The sequence below is a fragment of the Sinohyriopsis cumingii genome, chromosome 14 (genome assembly GCF_028554795.1).
Source record: "Sinohyriopsis cumingii isolate HCF-2022 chromosome 14, ASM2855479v2, whole genome shotgun sequence".
NCBI lineage: Eukaryota > Metazoa > Mollusca > Bivalvia > Unionida > Unionidae > Sinohyriopsis > Sinohyriopsis cumingii.
Window position 1 is genome coordinate 25,753,503 of NC_142974.1, and position 15,184 is coordinate 25,768,686.

A 15,184-nucleotide genomic window follows, 5' to 3' on the forward strand; every position below is an offset into this window, starting at 1 on the left:
CCATGAATCACCTTGTAATGTCAGACTCTTTTGAAGGTTGTAATTTGGTCCAAACATCTTAATTTTGCTATTCATATAGTTAGTCAATAGTGTTCTGCTATTCGTTATGTGCAACATGTCTGATACTGTGACAGAAAGTTATATCTTCCTTATATCTTAACGTTAAGCTCTAACACCTTCACGGCTTTCCCTTCCCTCAGTGAGTTCTGACATTTCCACTAACGCTTCCTTTCCGGAATTGTGTTCTAGAAAAGTCTGGACAAGGTGAACAATCAAAATCTTTGCAAATTAAATTTACCTCCCCAAGCTCGTTTATGGTATTCACGAAAGTCTGAAACGTTTTATCAGCATTCAAAGTGAATCTGACTTCTTTAATGTCATTTTGATTCTCAGATATGGCTCGAAAGTATCTGACTCTGATCCAAATTGTGCAACATAACGAACTTCTGGACCTCTGACAAATGGATTATAAAGAGTCCAAACCGGGTCCGATCACTGTCGATAGTGGTAAATCAAACTGATTCCATTGGCTTCTTGGGTTTGAAGGTTTAAATTTTCAGATTTGAAATTACTTTCTAGAAATGCAATGATGACATCTACAATAGTCTGTATCTTTGTAATCAGAGTGGCTCTGAGGGAGTGAATTTGTTCCAAAATATAAGTATTGTCCTTTTGAATGTTATCTGCATGTACCTTGATCTTGGGTACTATTTGATTTAAATGTTCCTCAAACTTGCAAAGGTTGATAACCAATTCTTTTCATATATTTTTATCAGAAGACTTGAGCATTTCATCGATCGCGATAATTCGATCGCATTTTCGAGATTCCAGAAGTCTACAAGTAATACAGCACTTTATTTTGTGATCACCGCAGAAGTATTTGGTACGCTTTCTAGAATTACTGGGGCATAATACTATGGTGAAAAGATTAGGAATCACTGAACAAGACTGTGACGTTCTGTCGTATTGGGGTGGGGTTCTCCCAATATAATTTAATTAAATTAAATTGAAAGTTCCACCCTGGCTCGTTAGGTTAGAAAGTTAAATTAGTGATGATGCAGATTTACAGCTCTGAGCCCCCAGTCAGCAACGCCGACGGTTAAATTATAAAGAACTCGAAGATGAAATTCAATCAATAACAATTTAATAAATGTGATAATTTAAAACGATAACTTCCAATCACTCGTCTTTCCCTCGACCAAGTGACAGCCTAATTCATCCCGTGATTTACAGTATGAGTTCGATTTTCCCCCTGTCCTTGCATCTACTCATCTATTTCTTCCCGCTAAGTCTTCCTTCTTTCCGTTCCTCTAACTCCTTCTTTGTCTGTTTCCTCTCTCTACTATCTCACCCTCCAACTTCGCTCCAGACTTCAACTTCTCCTGACTTCTTTCCTTTCTTCTCCTTTCCTCCTTCTCTACTATCTCCTCCTCCAATTCGCTCCTAGACTTCAACTTGTCCTGAGTTCTCTCCTTTCTTCTCTTTTCCTCCGTCTCTCTATCCGAGACAACGGGACCAAACTTTAACTGGTCTGTCCCTCAAAGCTTCCTGTGAAAAACCACAAGGCGTTAACAAATGTTTTATCGAACCTCACCTCACACTATAACGACAATTAACCATCAGATAACTGTCACTGTTTCGGCCACGCATGCATACACATCGAAATTCCCACACACTTGTTGCAGGGTAAACAATGGCGTAATAACACAGTATCAGCGAATTGTTATACAGACATCAATACATTGCGTCACGTCAGTATATACACATATATATTTAATCTCATCGTACTACAATCTGACAAAATCAGACGCATGTCTGTACATTACAAATATTCAACAATGGCAAAATCTATAATCATATGAACATATGTGTTAGTCTACTATAAAATACCCACATAGTAAATTACAATATTAACTCTTACGACGGCTGGCAAGCTATATAATTCTTTACAAATATCAACTCATTTCTTCAAAATATGCAAACATATTAACAAAACAAAATAATTCTTCGTACTACGATTCTAGTACTAATAAAGTATACATACGACCTACAATTAAAATGCAGTCGCATTCCACAAAGACCGAACAAATATCTACTGACCGTTTGAAGCTTTCTGTACTTAGACCTTCCCGCTCTAAGATTTTCCCGCCAATAACGAATGGCTATTCGGAGTTACGCTAAACTCTTCTCTGGGTAATTTCTCTCAGCGAACTAACTTTTGCCGGAAAACGCAGGGATATCATTCTACCCAAATCAAGGTCTCCCCCCATCTCGATTCTGATTGGGTGGCGCTGTGCCCCTGTCCAATCGTCTTAGCGGCCAGTTCAACCTGTCTGTCTGTTTGCAAGGGAAAGAAGTTAGGACACTTCCACTTCTTCAGGCAATTTCTTTTGATCTTGGAAACATTTCGACACCTAGGTGATAATTGGCTGTCTGTGACTTCGCAACTCCGATGTCCGGTTCTTCTATTCTAGCCACAACAATCTTACGTAACGGATTAGTGCTAGCCTTCGGCAATGTTCGACATCAAACAATGACCCGTCAGAATTACCTTGATTATACATGTTTCAAACTGGGCTACTCTGGGTCAGGGTAAACATGACAAAGACTCAACATCATCACTTACGTTTATGACCTTATGCCGACGTAATGAAGGGAATCCGTCGTGACACTGTCTACGTGTCTTGCACATACAATGGAAACAGTCTTTGCATAAGCATGTTGCTAATGATTCTTTTCCCTGCTCTTCACACTGGTCACAAGATTTCCCTGCCTGTTTTCCAACTGAGAATCTAATAATGAAGATACAATATTGTTCACTGGTAATGATTACGGTCATAGTTAGATGTTGATATTAGGATTAGATGAGACTGTATCCGCTCTACATACCGGACAAGGAAAACATACCTTAGGAGTTCCCAAGTGGGTCACCTTGATGCTTATATCTGACTGCAGACACAAAGCGCAATATGTATGTCCACAAGGGAGAACTTTGGGTCTTTTGAATGTCTCCAAAGAAATCGGAGATTGTAATATTTGTGAGAATCGTGTCTGTGCTTGTAAAGCGGTTGCGATTTTGCTTATTTTAATCACAAGTTTATTTTCTAAAGAACATGCATTATCTACTACCTGGTAGTATTTTCCCTACTTGACCGAATTTGTGTACCGTCTATTTATTTAAACGACATTAAGATACGTCTAGAAGGCTCATACTTGTTTATAAAATAATCTATTTTTTCTGGTAGTAAGAAAGGAACAATAATGTTAAATAACACGAAATCTTTCAATTCTCAGGTGAAGAACACAGCGGTCGTCTTGTGCATACAGTACGTTAATGTACAGACTCAACAAGCGTAAGCCGATACAGATTATGTTCTCTACTTGTCGGTGTTATTATATGCCAAGTTTCATATCATGCACGTTATCAACCCGATATTATCATTTTCGTCCGAGAGTTAAAATGTCTGCTGACCTTTGGCACGGGACGAAGGTTGGTATGGCGTATATGAACATGATATCATCATTAAATTCGTAATTATTGAGTTGATAATTATCTGTCTTCTTAAACTCTGTCACGGCTAGGCTACATCATTATGAATAATACGGGAGAAAATTGTGCATTAAAAAATGTCACGTCGCCAGTTAGTTTAAACCGACCTCTAAACAGACAAAAACTAAAGACCTATTATATATAAAACTGTATACAAAACATAAGCGTCTATTTATTAAGTATATTCAACACAAGTTGTCAAAACTTGATCAGTAAAATGTAGTAGTATTTGACCTAGTTGGTCGAACGTCTATTTAACATATTAACTCATTATTTAAAAGTTTACGATCTATGTGTGAGAGAGTCAATCGTTCTTGTGATGTTCATTTTTCTCATCTGTATCCTCAATTTCATTTTTCTCCTCTTCCATTTTCCTTTTTCTTCCCACTTTTAATTCCTTCTTCCCACTTCTACTTCCTTTCTTCCCACTTCTTTTCATTCCTTCCCACTATTCTGTCCTTTCTTCCCATTGTTATTCATTTGGTCGTTCATGTGCTGGCACGTTCTTTATCGAATCTATCCAATCAATATGGATTACTCGGCGCGATTTCTGTGTCGAATTTACATCCACCTAACCCGGTTCTTTTTACCTAGAATGGTTAATGTATAGCCCTCTATCAATTCTCTTGTGCACTGCCGAATTAGATGAAGTTTCCTATAATTGCTATGATTTTTCCGCTTAAAGTTTGGACTCCGTCTCTTGTTACTTATTTATCCACGTTATCTGATTGGTTCGAGCAAATCCTTTTGGATCTGCTCTTGGTGCGTCAAGATTTGCAACACCTGATGTATAAGAACCGCTACGTTACCTTTGGTATTAACTAAGTTAAGAAGAAACTATTCCGTCTCTTTGAAGCATTTTGGCGGCTCAAGAGATTGCTTAACGCTCGCGTAGGGACTTGTAATATGACTAACATATTTAAATCAATAAACAGTTTCTCTGGACACAAAATTGTCCTACCAACAAAGAGTAGGTTACACACTCCCAAAGACCTTCATCGGTAATTTGCAGTTCTAATTAGTTTTAAAAGTTACAGAATATAGGTGTTGTTTATAAATCAAGAAAATGTGCATATATGTATGTAAAGATTAACGTTTGAATTATCCAGACAAAGCTTCATTATAGCATAGGACCTAGTATGACACGGAATAAGAAAAAAAAATGGTAATATTCGTGATACTTAAGGGATATTTAGAACTGCGGTAGACTCAACAATGGCTTTCAATCGACTATGTTTGTTTAGCTTGCTCTCTCAGCAGTTCGTCTGCTAATATTACGTCACCCAGGTGAACTCAGAACACATTTGAGTTTGCATATATTAGTCCCTTGTTTGGTTTTCCATTGCATAATTCTTTCAGAGGTACGTCCGCCTCACTTCCTACGCAGCTGTGAACTCCGATTACATTTGACCTCATCTTTATTTTGCCTGGTGTCGACTTATTACATCTCTTGTTTTTTGTTCATCGTTCGATTATGGCAACATTGTAGCAACTTTTAAACACAGTCGTCCATTTTAGCAAAGAAGCAGTGTATGACTAAAACGTGAGTACCTCCAAGTACTGACGGGGTGGTAATATAAATCAATGGGTTTAATATGATTATTACAAACAGTGTGATATTGATATCGTCAGCTTATTCGTGTCAGCATATGCTACATTATTAACGTCACGTACATTCTAATGATAAATATTCGTATTGGTCGTACATTTGATATGCCATCGTCACTCACAATAGGACATTTTCATTTGATAAGACGAGGAATATAATTTGTTTATTAAGATTGTAGGGTAGGATAACATGCTGAATACCATTTAATATAAGCAGGCTATTGTATGGAAGAAAATAGATAAACAGAATTAATACGTTACAGTTTCCTGGTACCAATTATGGCCGGATATCGATAAGAATCGATACTGTCTTATAAAGCACATACAGAAGTAATTTTCTGATTGTATCGCCTTACGAAGAAAATCGCCTAATGTAGTTTTTGTTGCCATGGTAGTTGGGTTTAATTGACTAAAATAGCATCAACTTATAAAAAGGGCAAACTTCATGTAGAATGTCATTATTTTAACGAAACTGTTTATTTAACGTTAGTGAAAGCCATTCATGAAAAGTGACTTTATTCTATTTGTTTCGCAAAAAAGTCATATTTTTTTACAAACAATGTAACTTTATAAGGAAATAAATTCCATTACGGATCCAATCAATGTTTTTAACGAAAACAGTTACTTTCGGTATGAGAAATATGCAAACATCACGAAGAACGTCGCTTTTACATGTTCAAACAAGCCTTTCTCAAAAACAATTGACTTTACTTTCTTTACGAAACGTATGCCATTACACATCTGGACAATTTTGTTTTACTAATAAAATGACGTTTTCATGCAAAAAAAAAAACTTTGTGAAGAATGTTAATCTTTTCACAGAAAAAATTCTTTTGGCATGTCGATGCAATATTTTATGAAAGTAAGTTACGCTTTTTATTAATGAATCCAATCTGTATAGAAATTATACACTTTTACCAAACAAATAAGATTTCTCATGAAGACTGGTATTTCATTCATGAAATGAGAGAGGATGATTTTTTTCATGACTCTTTAGAAATTTGCTTTGCATTAAAATAAGGTTTGTTGACATGTTCGGCCAAGGCACACACATTTTACAATGAAATAGCATTAACTATGTATGTATGTATGTATGTATGTATGTATGTATGTATGTATGTATGTATGTATGTATTTATTTGAGATGCGCGGTATTACCGAAATACGGTTTACTGCGTATCATTTTCGGTTGGTGCGCCTCACGGTACTTTTTAACTGTACCGTTGCTTGAATAGTTTCCGACAGTAAATAATGTTCGGAAATTTCTGAGTAATTGTATTATGTAATAAAGGCTATTGACAGCATGTCTTCATGTTACATAAAAAAATCAAAATGTTCTTATTAGAATGCTTACAAAACAGTTGTGTTTTTTAAAAATTAATTCAAAGTTCTTATTTTAATATTTACAAAACAGTTGTATTTGTGAAATATTAATTTTGAATATTACAATCATAATCATGTGCATAATCCTTTATTGGCATGTTTTACACTTGTCACGTGTGACAAGATAATGTCCAAATTTGATTTTGCGAAAGACAGTCTGGAAAATTAACACTTCTGGACAATTTCCATAGTAGAAATAGTTTAGATATTGACTTGCGTATACCAATGCGTTCAATACAAGTAATCTTTTGCAAGACAGCAGTGGCGTCGCTGGGGGTGGGGGGTGCGGGGGGTGTGGACCGCACCGGGTGGCACCATCTCAGAGGGGTGACACCAAAATGAAAAAATGCAAATTTTACAGAGCAGGCACTGCTCGGTCTAGTCGGATTTCATAAGCGGATAACCGATCATAGTTAAATACATGACTAGCAGGCACAGCAGTGGCGTCGCTAGGGGGATGCGGGGGGTGCGGACTGCACCGGGTGACACCATCAGAGGGGGTGACACCAAAATGACATTACTAAGGATTCTGTATGGTCTGTTACGGAAGGAGGACCATAGGGGTGACACCATGAGCTACCGCACTGGGGGACACCAACCCGAGTGACGCCACTGCAAGACAACTAATTATCCTAAAACTAGGAGAGAGAAGATGTTTCCTGTTTGAATTGTAAATCATTTTGAAGTCTACTAAAAATATTTTCTCGTTTATTCAGTGAGCGTGGTTTATATTTGCTGGTCCTCTTAGATAAATATGTTTTCCGGCACTGGTGTAGTGCTAAATAAAGATGTGAAAGAACGCGATAATGAAATGAGGAAACGTATGCTACTGAGATGCTGGGTGGGGGATGCTCAAAAGAACCAAAGGAACGCCGTTCCCACACTTTCCCACAGCACTTCACCGTGTTACCCGGGTGTTGGTATCCCTGTCAAAGTTTTCCTTCCTATTATATCAATAATGTAGCTTGCAAAGTGCAGACATCAGTCAACACTTCCTGTTTCAGTCATCAAGCTCTCTAATGTCAACCCAATGTCTTTCACAGGCTCTCAGGAATTTTGTTAGCTTAATCATCCTAACTTACTTGCAGGTTTTAGAATACAACTTAAACAAAAATTAACATACACAGTGCAAATGCATCTATTATACCAGCGATTGAATTTTCGGAAAAGCACTGGTGTTGGGCGGCTGCGATTTTCTTTTCAGCTAAGATATTTTTATGTTGTTTTATTTCGTCTCGAGATAAATCATGTTTACTTTCAAACAGTATTATGGATACAACATGGCGTTATTATACTATCAATCGGATCAAGATATGTTTTGTCCAGCTATTGAAAATGTACTGATAAAATCTGGAATACAACAAAACTTGAGAAGATAAAGCCTCACAGTAAAAATAACATATAGTCCTAATATGCAAAAGGTAAACATGCTTAAAATCTATACAAGCATATAAATTAACAGATTAAGGTTAAAAAAAAAAAACAACGTTCAGTCCTTAGAACATATGGTAAAAAAACACATTTCATCAAAAAGACAATTACTTTCTCTGTTTTACATTATAAAAAATGTTGTTTAGTGAGTTCACAAAAAAAATGTCACAAATAGTAGAAGAACGAACGTTATAGCCATATGACCTAACAAATATTCGCGAATAAAATAATTACTTAGAAAACGAAGTACTTATTCGTTAAAAAGACATATTTTTCGTGAATAATTGCTACATTAATCACATTTAGAAGTGAATACCCATCCCCATATTTCCTGGATCCAGCCCTGTTGAACGGCAATTAATACTGGAAGAACAATGTAAATGCCATTCTTATTTGTGGCGTTATGATGGACTCATTACGCATTCAAAACGTGGGTACCGGAATATACATCTGATTTTTAAAGTAGCTTTAACAATTTATGTCATATCGCTACTATGATAGCAGTGTGGCAGCTGCTAGTACCATTTTTATATATCTTTGGTATGTCTAGACCAGGGTTCTAACCCGCGCCCGTCAGCATCCGATACGGACGCTTTAACCACTTAGGCCAACGGAGCGGTCAATAAAAAGTGAAATATTCAATCAACATGATATACCCTGCACAATAATCACTGTAATAAGAGACACCTGAATAATTTGGTCTTCCTCGTGGGACACTCACCCCACCGGACATATACAAATAGGGTATCATGTGTAGAACAATCGATATTTACATTTTGATACAAAATAGAACAAGCTTCCCTAATGCGGGGTTAAATTCACATTCTCATTATTATGTCTCAGGAGTAAATCGGTTCTTGATCAAACTTTGAGTGAGGACTATTTCATTGGTTTGTCTGTCTCCATTAATCTTATAGATAATAGTGGACATCATGTTTAGTCCTGTAACATTGGGCAAGTTTTCTTCTGTGCACAATTCAGACACTGTGTATTGATATTAGCAAAACCGTTTCAGCCACTATTCTTTGAAAACTGAAATCTGTTCAAACGACCATTACACTTTACACTGAATTTTTTCAGTGTAAACCTAACTTTCCACCTTTTATCATTGAGGAGGGAAATTTTTTAATGGGTGTTTTTCTCTTTGAAAAATACATCAATAAATATAAGATTACCATTTTGAATCAGAACTCGATTTTGTTCAGAACTGTGAGAAAAAGAATCCGGCATTATGTTTCAGTACAGGATCAGGTGAGAAGTTTGCGGCAGATTTTGCTTAGTGCCTGAGATAAACCTTTGATCGCGAGGGTAAATGTTTCCTATCCCGGAACGTTACCCAGTGTAAAATTTCTAGATAATTTAAATTATTCTCTATAAACTGATATAACCAGGGCGCTATCGAGGGTTCGAGCCCTGGGCGTCAGCAAGGGTTATTTTACCGGTGTGCTGAATAAACGCACGCGCGCACTCGTACACAGTGTTATCGCCTGACCCAGAATCCATGCTGTGTTATTCGTTCTTCGGACATATGAAATGAGAAACATTATTTTCTGAGGGACCTTGCTGTAATCGTTAAGTATATTAGATTGATACATGAACCTAAAATGAACAATGGGTGTTGGAATATGCCAATAATTAAATCTCCGGATATTTAGAAGGTGGCGTGCCACCCAGTTAGGTCAGCGAAAGGCGCCTGTTCAAATGGACCAAGTGTTATACCGCGTCTCTCTCTCTCCCTCTGTATCTGTCTATCTATCTATTTATTTGATTAGTCCTGATTGCTCTGGAAAATCCCTAGCCTTACTTACGATTCTCAGGGTAAGTACTCCTGCTCCCTCTTAAAATACTAGCAAGCATTTTCATAATAAGAGTCTTACATGACGTTGAGTTACATCCGATAACAATCGTGTGGCATTTTAGATATAACTAATGGATCTCTGTTTAACACAGCAATAACTTATCTTAACATAAAAAACATTAAGCTCGTATTTCTTTTTCATAATGACTCCCAACAAAACTGCATCAAACTACAGGTTGAAAGTCCCATTTTCGCTGCCTGTCTAGCCTGTATTAACCTTGGGTGAGCACTACCTGGGAATTCTCAAAGCAGTTTTGAACTATTCGCGGTTCACATTCCAATTTCGTATGATTTAAAAATAAATAAATATGTGGGTGTGAAAAGAATTGGTGTTGATTTGTAGTGTGATGAAAACTGTTGACTATAATTAATTTAAAATTAACTCACAGTTAGACGGTGTTTGCAAATACATGATTGTTTGTAGGGAGTTGGAAAATGAAGAGTTTCATTTATTTTTGTTGATTGCTGGATGGTGGGTGGGTGGGTCGATGTGCAAATAAATAGATGAAATAACCTGAGGAAATATTTGTCATGTAATTATCTAATTTACCCAGTTTCTTCGTAGTCGTATGAGCTTATATGCATGTTGATCACTGCATTACAATGTATTATTGTGGGTAGATTTTGATGCAATAGGTTGCATACAGACACACCGACCTTGCCTCATGCTATATAGCCCTACTGTAACGAATACATTTGCCTTTAACGTCATACAAAATCAGGTTGCTGATTCGATACTTAAACTGTTATACCAAAAGGCAACAGTCGTTAAATGGTTTAGGCATTGGACCTGTGATCAGATAGTTTTGGGTTTGATTCCCGTCATGAGCTCAGCCCATATCGGGCACCATGATATGTCCTTTGGCAAGGCACTTAACTCTTCTTGCCTTGGCACGATGTAACATACATGATGATGATATGGTGCAAAACATAAGACACACAACAAAGAAGAATAGCAACATAACAAAGCGCACACAAACCAACGAACAACCCACCCCTCCGAAACAAACATGAAATCAAGAGATTTAATGATCTGTTGTATTGGAGTCATTGCACATATGTCTATATCCCAATACACGCTTATTATGAACAATAGTTTTATTATTTCTTTCTATCAACAACACTAATTTCCATTGTTTGTATTACATGGAAAACAAGCATGCTTTTCGTGTACATTAAAAGCTTCATTAATAAGCCTTTTTCAGGTATAATTTATTTAGATACTGATAATGATACCTCATTCTGCATATATGTGTGCGTACGTTCAGTAAGAATAATTCTAGAAACATTATTTTTACAATATTTATAAACTTCGAATAAAAATTATGATAGAATAGACCAAGGTAATGAGTTAGGTCTGATGTTTGCAGTGCAAAGTATTAGTTATTTTACAGATACTTGAGCCAGTAAGTTGGAACATGGTTTACTAATATACGATTACTATTTTTATTTAGAATACAATTTAAAATGTCATATTTTGTCTTCACTTTGATCAGTTTTAATGACATAACATATTCATTATTTGCAATGTGTCCATACAAAAGTAAGAAACTGAATACTTCAATATGTTTTGTTCCATTGTAGTTTGCAACCAAGGATGAAATGTTTCTCCGGATAATATGATATTCACGAGGAGCAAAACAGAATAGAACAAAATTGAATGATATTGTAAAGGACTGAAGATAGATATACATTCAGATGTGCAACATATTCTTGAAGTTTGAATGTGAAATCTGACATATATAATAAGGGAATTTACCTGATGTAATTAGTATATTCATTGTCAACCTATCAGTTGGATATGACCCCCTCCACTAGACAAAAATGAAAGTATGAAACTGAATGTAAGACTTTGTGAAATTTATAAATGTATCTGCTTATAAATAAATGTACAAAAGGCACTGCGATACATTTCTTTTACCCTCGCCGTTATTAAGTGGCTTCGTACTTGCATGTATATTTATTTCAAATAATATGAATTAAAAACCGAAAGGTTCGTATCATTTAGATATCATTAAAACTAATTGACTGTCCCAAAAAAGGCACTGGTTCTAGGCAACACATATAGTCCTTCAAAAATGTCAGTTCATAGAAAAAACGATGACATATACGATGAAATAGCAATTGATTTTTTTCGAAGGTTCCAGATTATTCTTGTGGCGATAATTTAAAAAATTCAGATTAGATGGTTACTTGTAATTCCAGGAAATCTCTGTTACGTGTTCAGGCTTTATTAAACAGTAATAAAAGAAAGAATGAAAACAACAGCTTTGAAAAATTTAACCAATAATTTATTTCCTTGGCAAAACACTGTAAAAATGAAAAAAAGAACAAACGGTTTTAGGAATCAAATCCAAAAATAATCCACGAATTCAATTTTGGAAGTCCTAGTAATGATATCTACTAATGAATTCAAGTTCGAGTCCCGACGAAAACTCCGAAATGGAAGCCTTTATGGTGCTGTATCGTCTACAATTCTTTGTAATTCCACAGAGAATTTTATTCCAGTGTTTGAATTTCCGAATAAAATTTTAAAAAATGTCTTTGTCCAAGAATTCTGAATGAGCAGTCAAATATTTGCAGGAAAAAGAACTATCTTTTAGAATCCAATAATCTGAGCGAATATTAAAATATATCTCAAACTGGTCACAAACACACACTTTCCAGTGTAAAAACGCAACTCCTTAATTTCTCTATAAACAAAGGTATACAGGAACTTGAGACGCAAAACGGATGATGGTCACGTGATCACATTCTAGAATGGTTTAGAAGTTATCTACAAGTCTAATGGCACGTAGTCCATTACAACCTCGATTTCACTATTATCATTAACGCATCAAAGATGAATTAAAAAACAGAACTTGTTTACTTGATTCTCAATCAATGCCAGAAACTAGGTCAGCATAAGATACAAATTTCGGTGTTTACAACTAACTTTGACATGTAATGAAATTAAAAATAAAAAGATTTTAAAACTTACAAACAACTGAATTAAATCAAATATACATAAAAATCACAGATGTGTTTAGTTTGTGAACGGGTGTGCCTATTACAGTTTTTAAGAATATATGACATAAGCGCAAATAAATGAAAGAAATAATCAATTCAGTCTTTCTGTCTGCCCATTTATTGAGTAGCATTTTGATAGTCTCACGTACTATTCATAATCATTAGAGCTGAATGTAACTTATGGCTGGAAAAAAATAGTTTCTCTTACTCTTCCAATATTATGACAACTTGCATGTTGTTTATTGGGCCATTTGAGCAATGTTTTGCTCAATAAATAGGTACAAAAGTCTACATTTGTCAAACACGTAGATCATAGACTTCAGCAATATCACAGTTACCATACGTCACAATAAAACTGTCCTTATCCGTGTAGAATCTGATCAGTAACGGATTTTTCATTTCTTCTTTCGTTGATATAAGGGTATTAATGAGTTTCCCTTCTGCTGATATCTGTTGGACACATCGTGAGCTATACGCACACAGATAAATATTTCCCTCTGTATCAGTGTCGATACCGGTTGCATACATCGTGTCCTGATTCATGTAGGTGAAAAGGACATTCCAATTCATAGTGTAGGCTACAAGTTTATTCCCATAATGATACGATATATATATGACTGAGTCAGTGATATCCGGTTTGACATAAAAAGGGTTAAGAAATTTGTCAGTTTGATAACTGTTCGGACGGATGGTCCTGATTTCCTTTCCATGCATGTCTAGTATTAGGATACTATGTTCATCGCCAAATGTTGTAGTCACCAACTGGTCTTTCACTACCGCTATACCCCAACACTGGAGCCTGGTTGTGATAGCTCTGACCTTCAGCATCTTGTCCGTAATCCCAATGATCTGAATTGTTTTATGATCTGGAATCGTCACGGCTACCTCGGTCTCAGATATTGAGCAAGCAGACCATGGACCACCTTGTAATTTCATATTCTCTTGATACTTATAATCTTGTCCAAACATCTTAATATTGGAATTCATTTTATCAAGCAGTAGTATTCGGCTATCATTCAAATACAAAATGTCTGATATGTGACACATGTTGGTATCTCCTGATATTCTCACATTAAACCCTGACACCTTCACGGCTTTTCCTTCCTTTAGCGTTGTTTTGACGGGTTCGCTCACGCTAACTGTCTGAAACCGTGTTCCAGAAATGCCTGGACAATGTGCACAGTCGAAATCTTTGCAAACGAGAGTAATTTTCCCAAAATCGTTTAAGGTATTAACAAACGTCTGAAACGTTTTATCAACGTCCAATCTTATCCTGACTTCTTTAATGTCATTTTGATACTCAGATATGGCTTGAAAGTACCTAAGCTGATTCTGATCCAAATTGTGCAGCATAATGAACTTCTGGACTTCTGACCCGTGCATCATAACGAGTTCAATTTGAGTCCGTTCACTGTGGATAGCTGTAATCAAACTCTGTCCTCTGCTTTCTTTGGCTTGAAGGTTTAAATTTTCAAATTTGCAATTGCTCTCCAGAGATGAAATGAAATCATTTTCAAGTTTCTGTAACTTTGCGATCAGCTGGGCTTTGAGTGAGTGAATATGATGCAAAATGTCGGCCTTGTCCTTTTGAATGGTGTCAGAATTAACTTTGATTTTGTGTGTTATTTGCTTTAAATGTTCCTCAAATTTAGATAGATTACCTTCCACTTCCTTTGAAATCTTTGTGTCATCGAATGATTTAAGGATGTTGTCAATCATGACAACTTGATCGCATTTTCGATGATCCAGAATAACGCAAGTATTACAGCATACAGTTTTATGATCATCGCAGAAGAATTTGATACGTTTACCAGAATGTCTGGGACATACTTCTATGCTGGACAGATTGGGTATAAAAAAACAAGACTCATTACCATCATTTACATTGCTGATACCATGCGGTCTTAACGCAGGAAATCCATCGTGGTATTGTTTACATGTCATGCACATAAATTGGTCACATTCCTTACAAAAGCAGGTTGCCAATGATTCTTTTCCTAGCTTTATGCATGGTTCACATGATTTCCGTGTCTTTTTACCAACATAAACATCTAATAAAGAAGAAACAATGCTATTCAAAGGCAATGATTCCGCCCACTGTTCTATGTTGATATCAGGATTCAATGCGGGTGTATAAGCTCTACACACTGGACAAGGAAAACACACCTGAGGAGTTAGCAGCAGAGGGGCTGTACAGACCGAAACTTTTTGCACAATAAACCCCTCCAGGAAACTATTCCTCGATAGAGGGCTTATTTCGACGAAATAAACCCTTCTATTCAGAATACAGGACAAAAAAAAATGTCCCCCGAAAACTCGAAGAGTTTCCAGGGACAAACTCGTTG

General features: G+C 36.2%; 1 protein-coding gene across 1 annotated transcript; it reads right to left on the reverse strand.

Moving 5' to 3' along the window:
* Positions 1–12,099: 12,099 nt before the first annotated feature.
* Positions 12,100–14,922, reverse strand: LOC149783447 (uncharacterized). Its single transcript, XM_089931689.1, has one exon. The coding sequence runs from the start codon at positions 14,787–14,789 to the stop codon at positions 13,137–13,139; it is 1,653 nt and encodes a 550-aa protein (XP_089787815.1). The 5' UTR covers positions 14,790–14,922; the 3' UTR covers positions 12,100–13,136.
* Between the last annotated feature and the right edge of the window lie 262 nt (positions 14,923–15,184).

Bases quoted from the DNA above. Each gene is read 5' to 3' on its own strand.
- LOC149783447 (XM_089931689.1), bottom strand. From the start codon at position 14,789: ATGTGCATGACATGTAAACAATACCACGATGGATTTCCTGCGTTAAGA.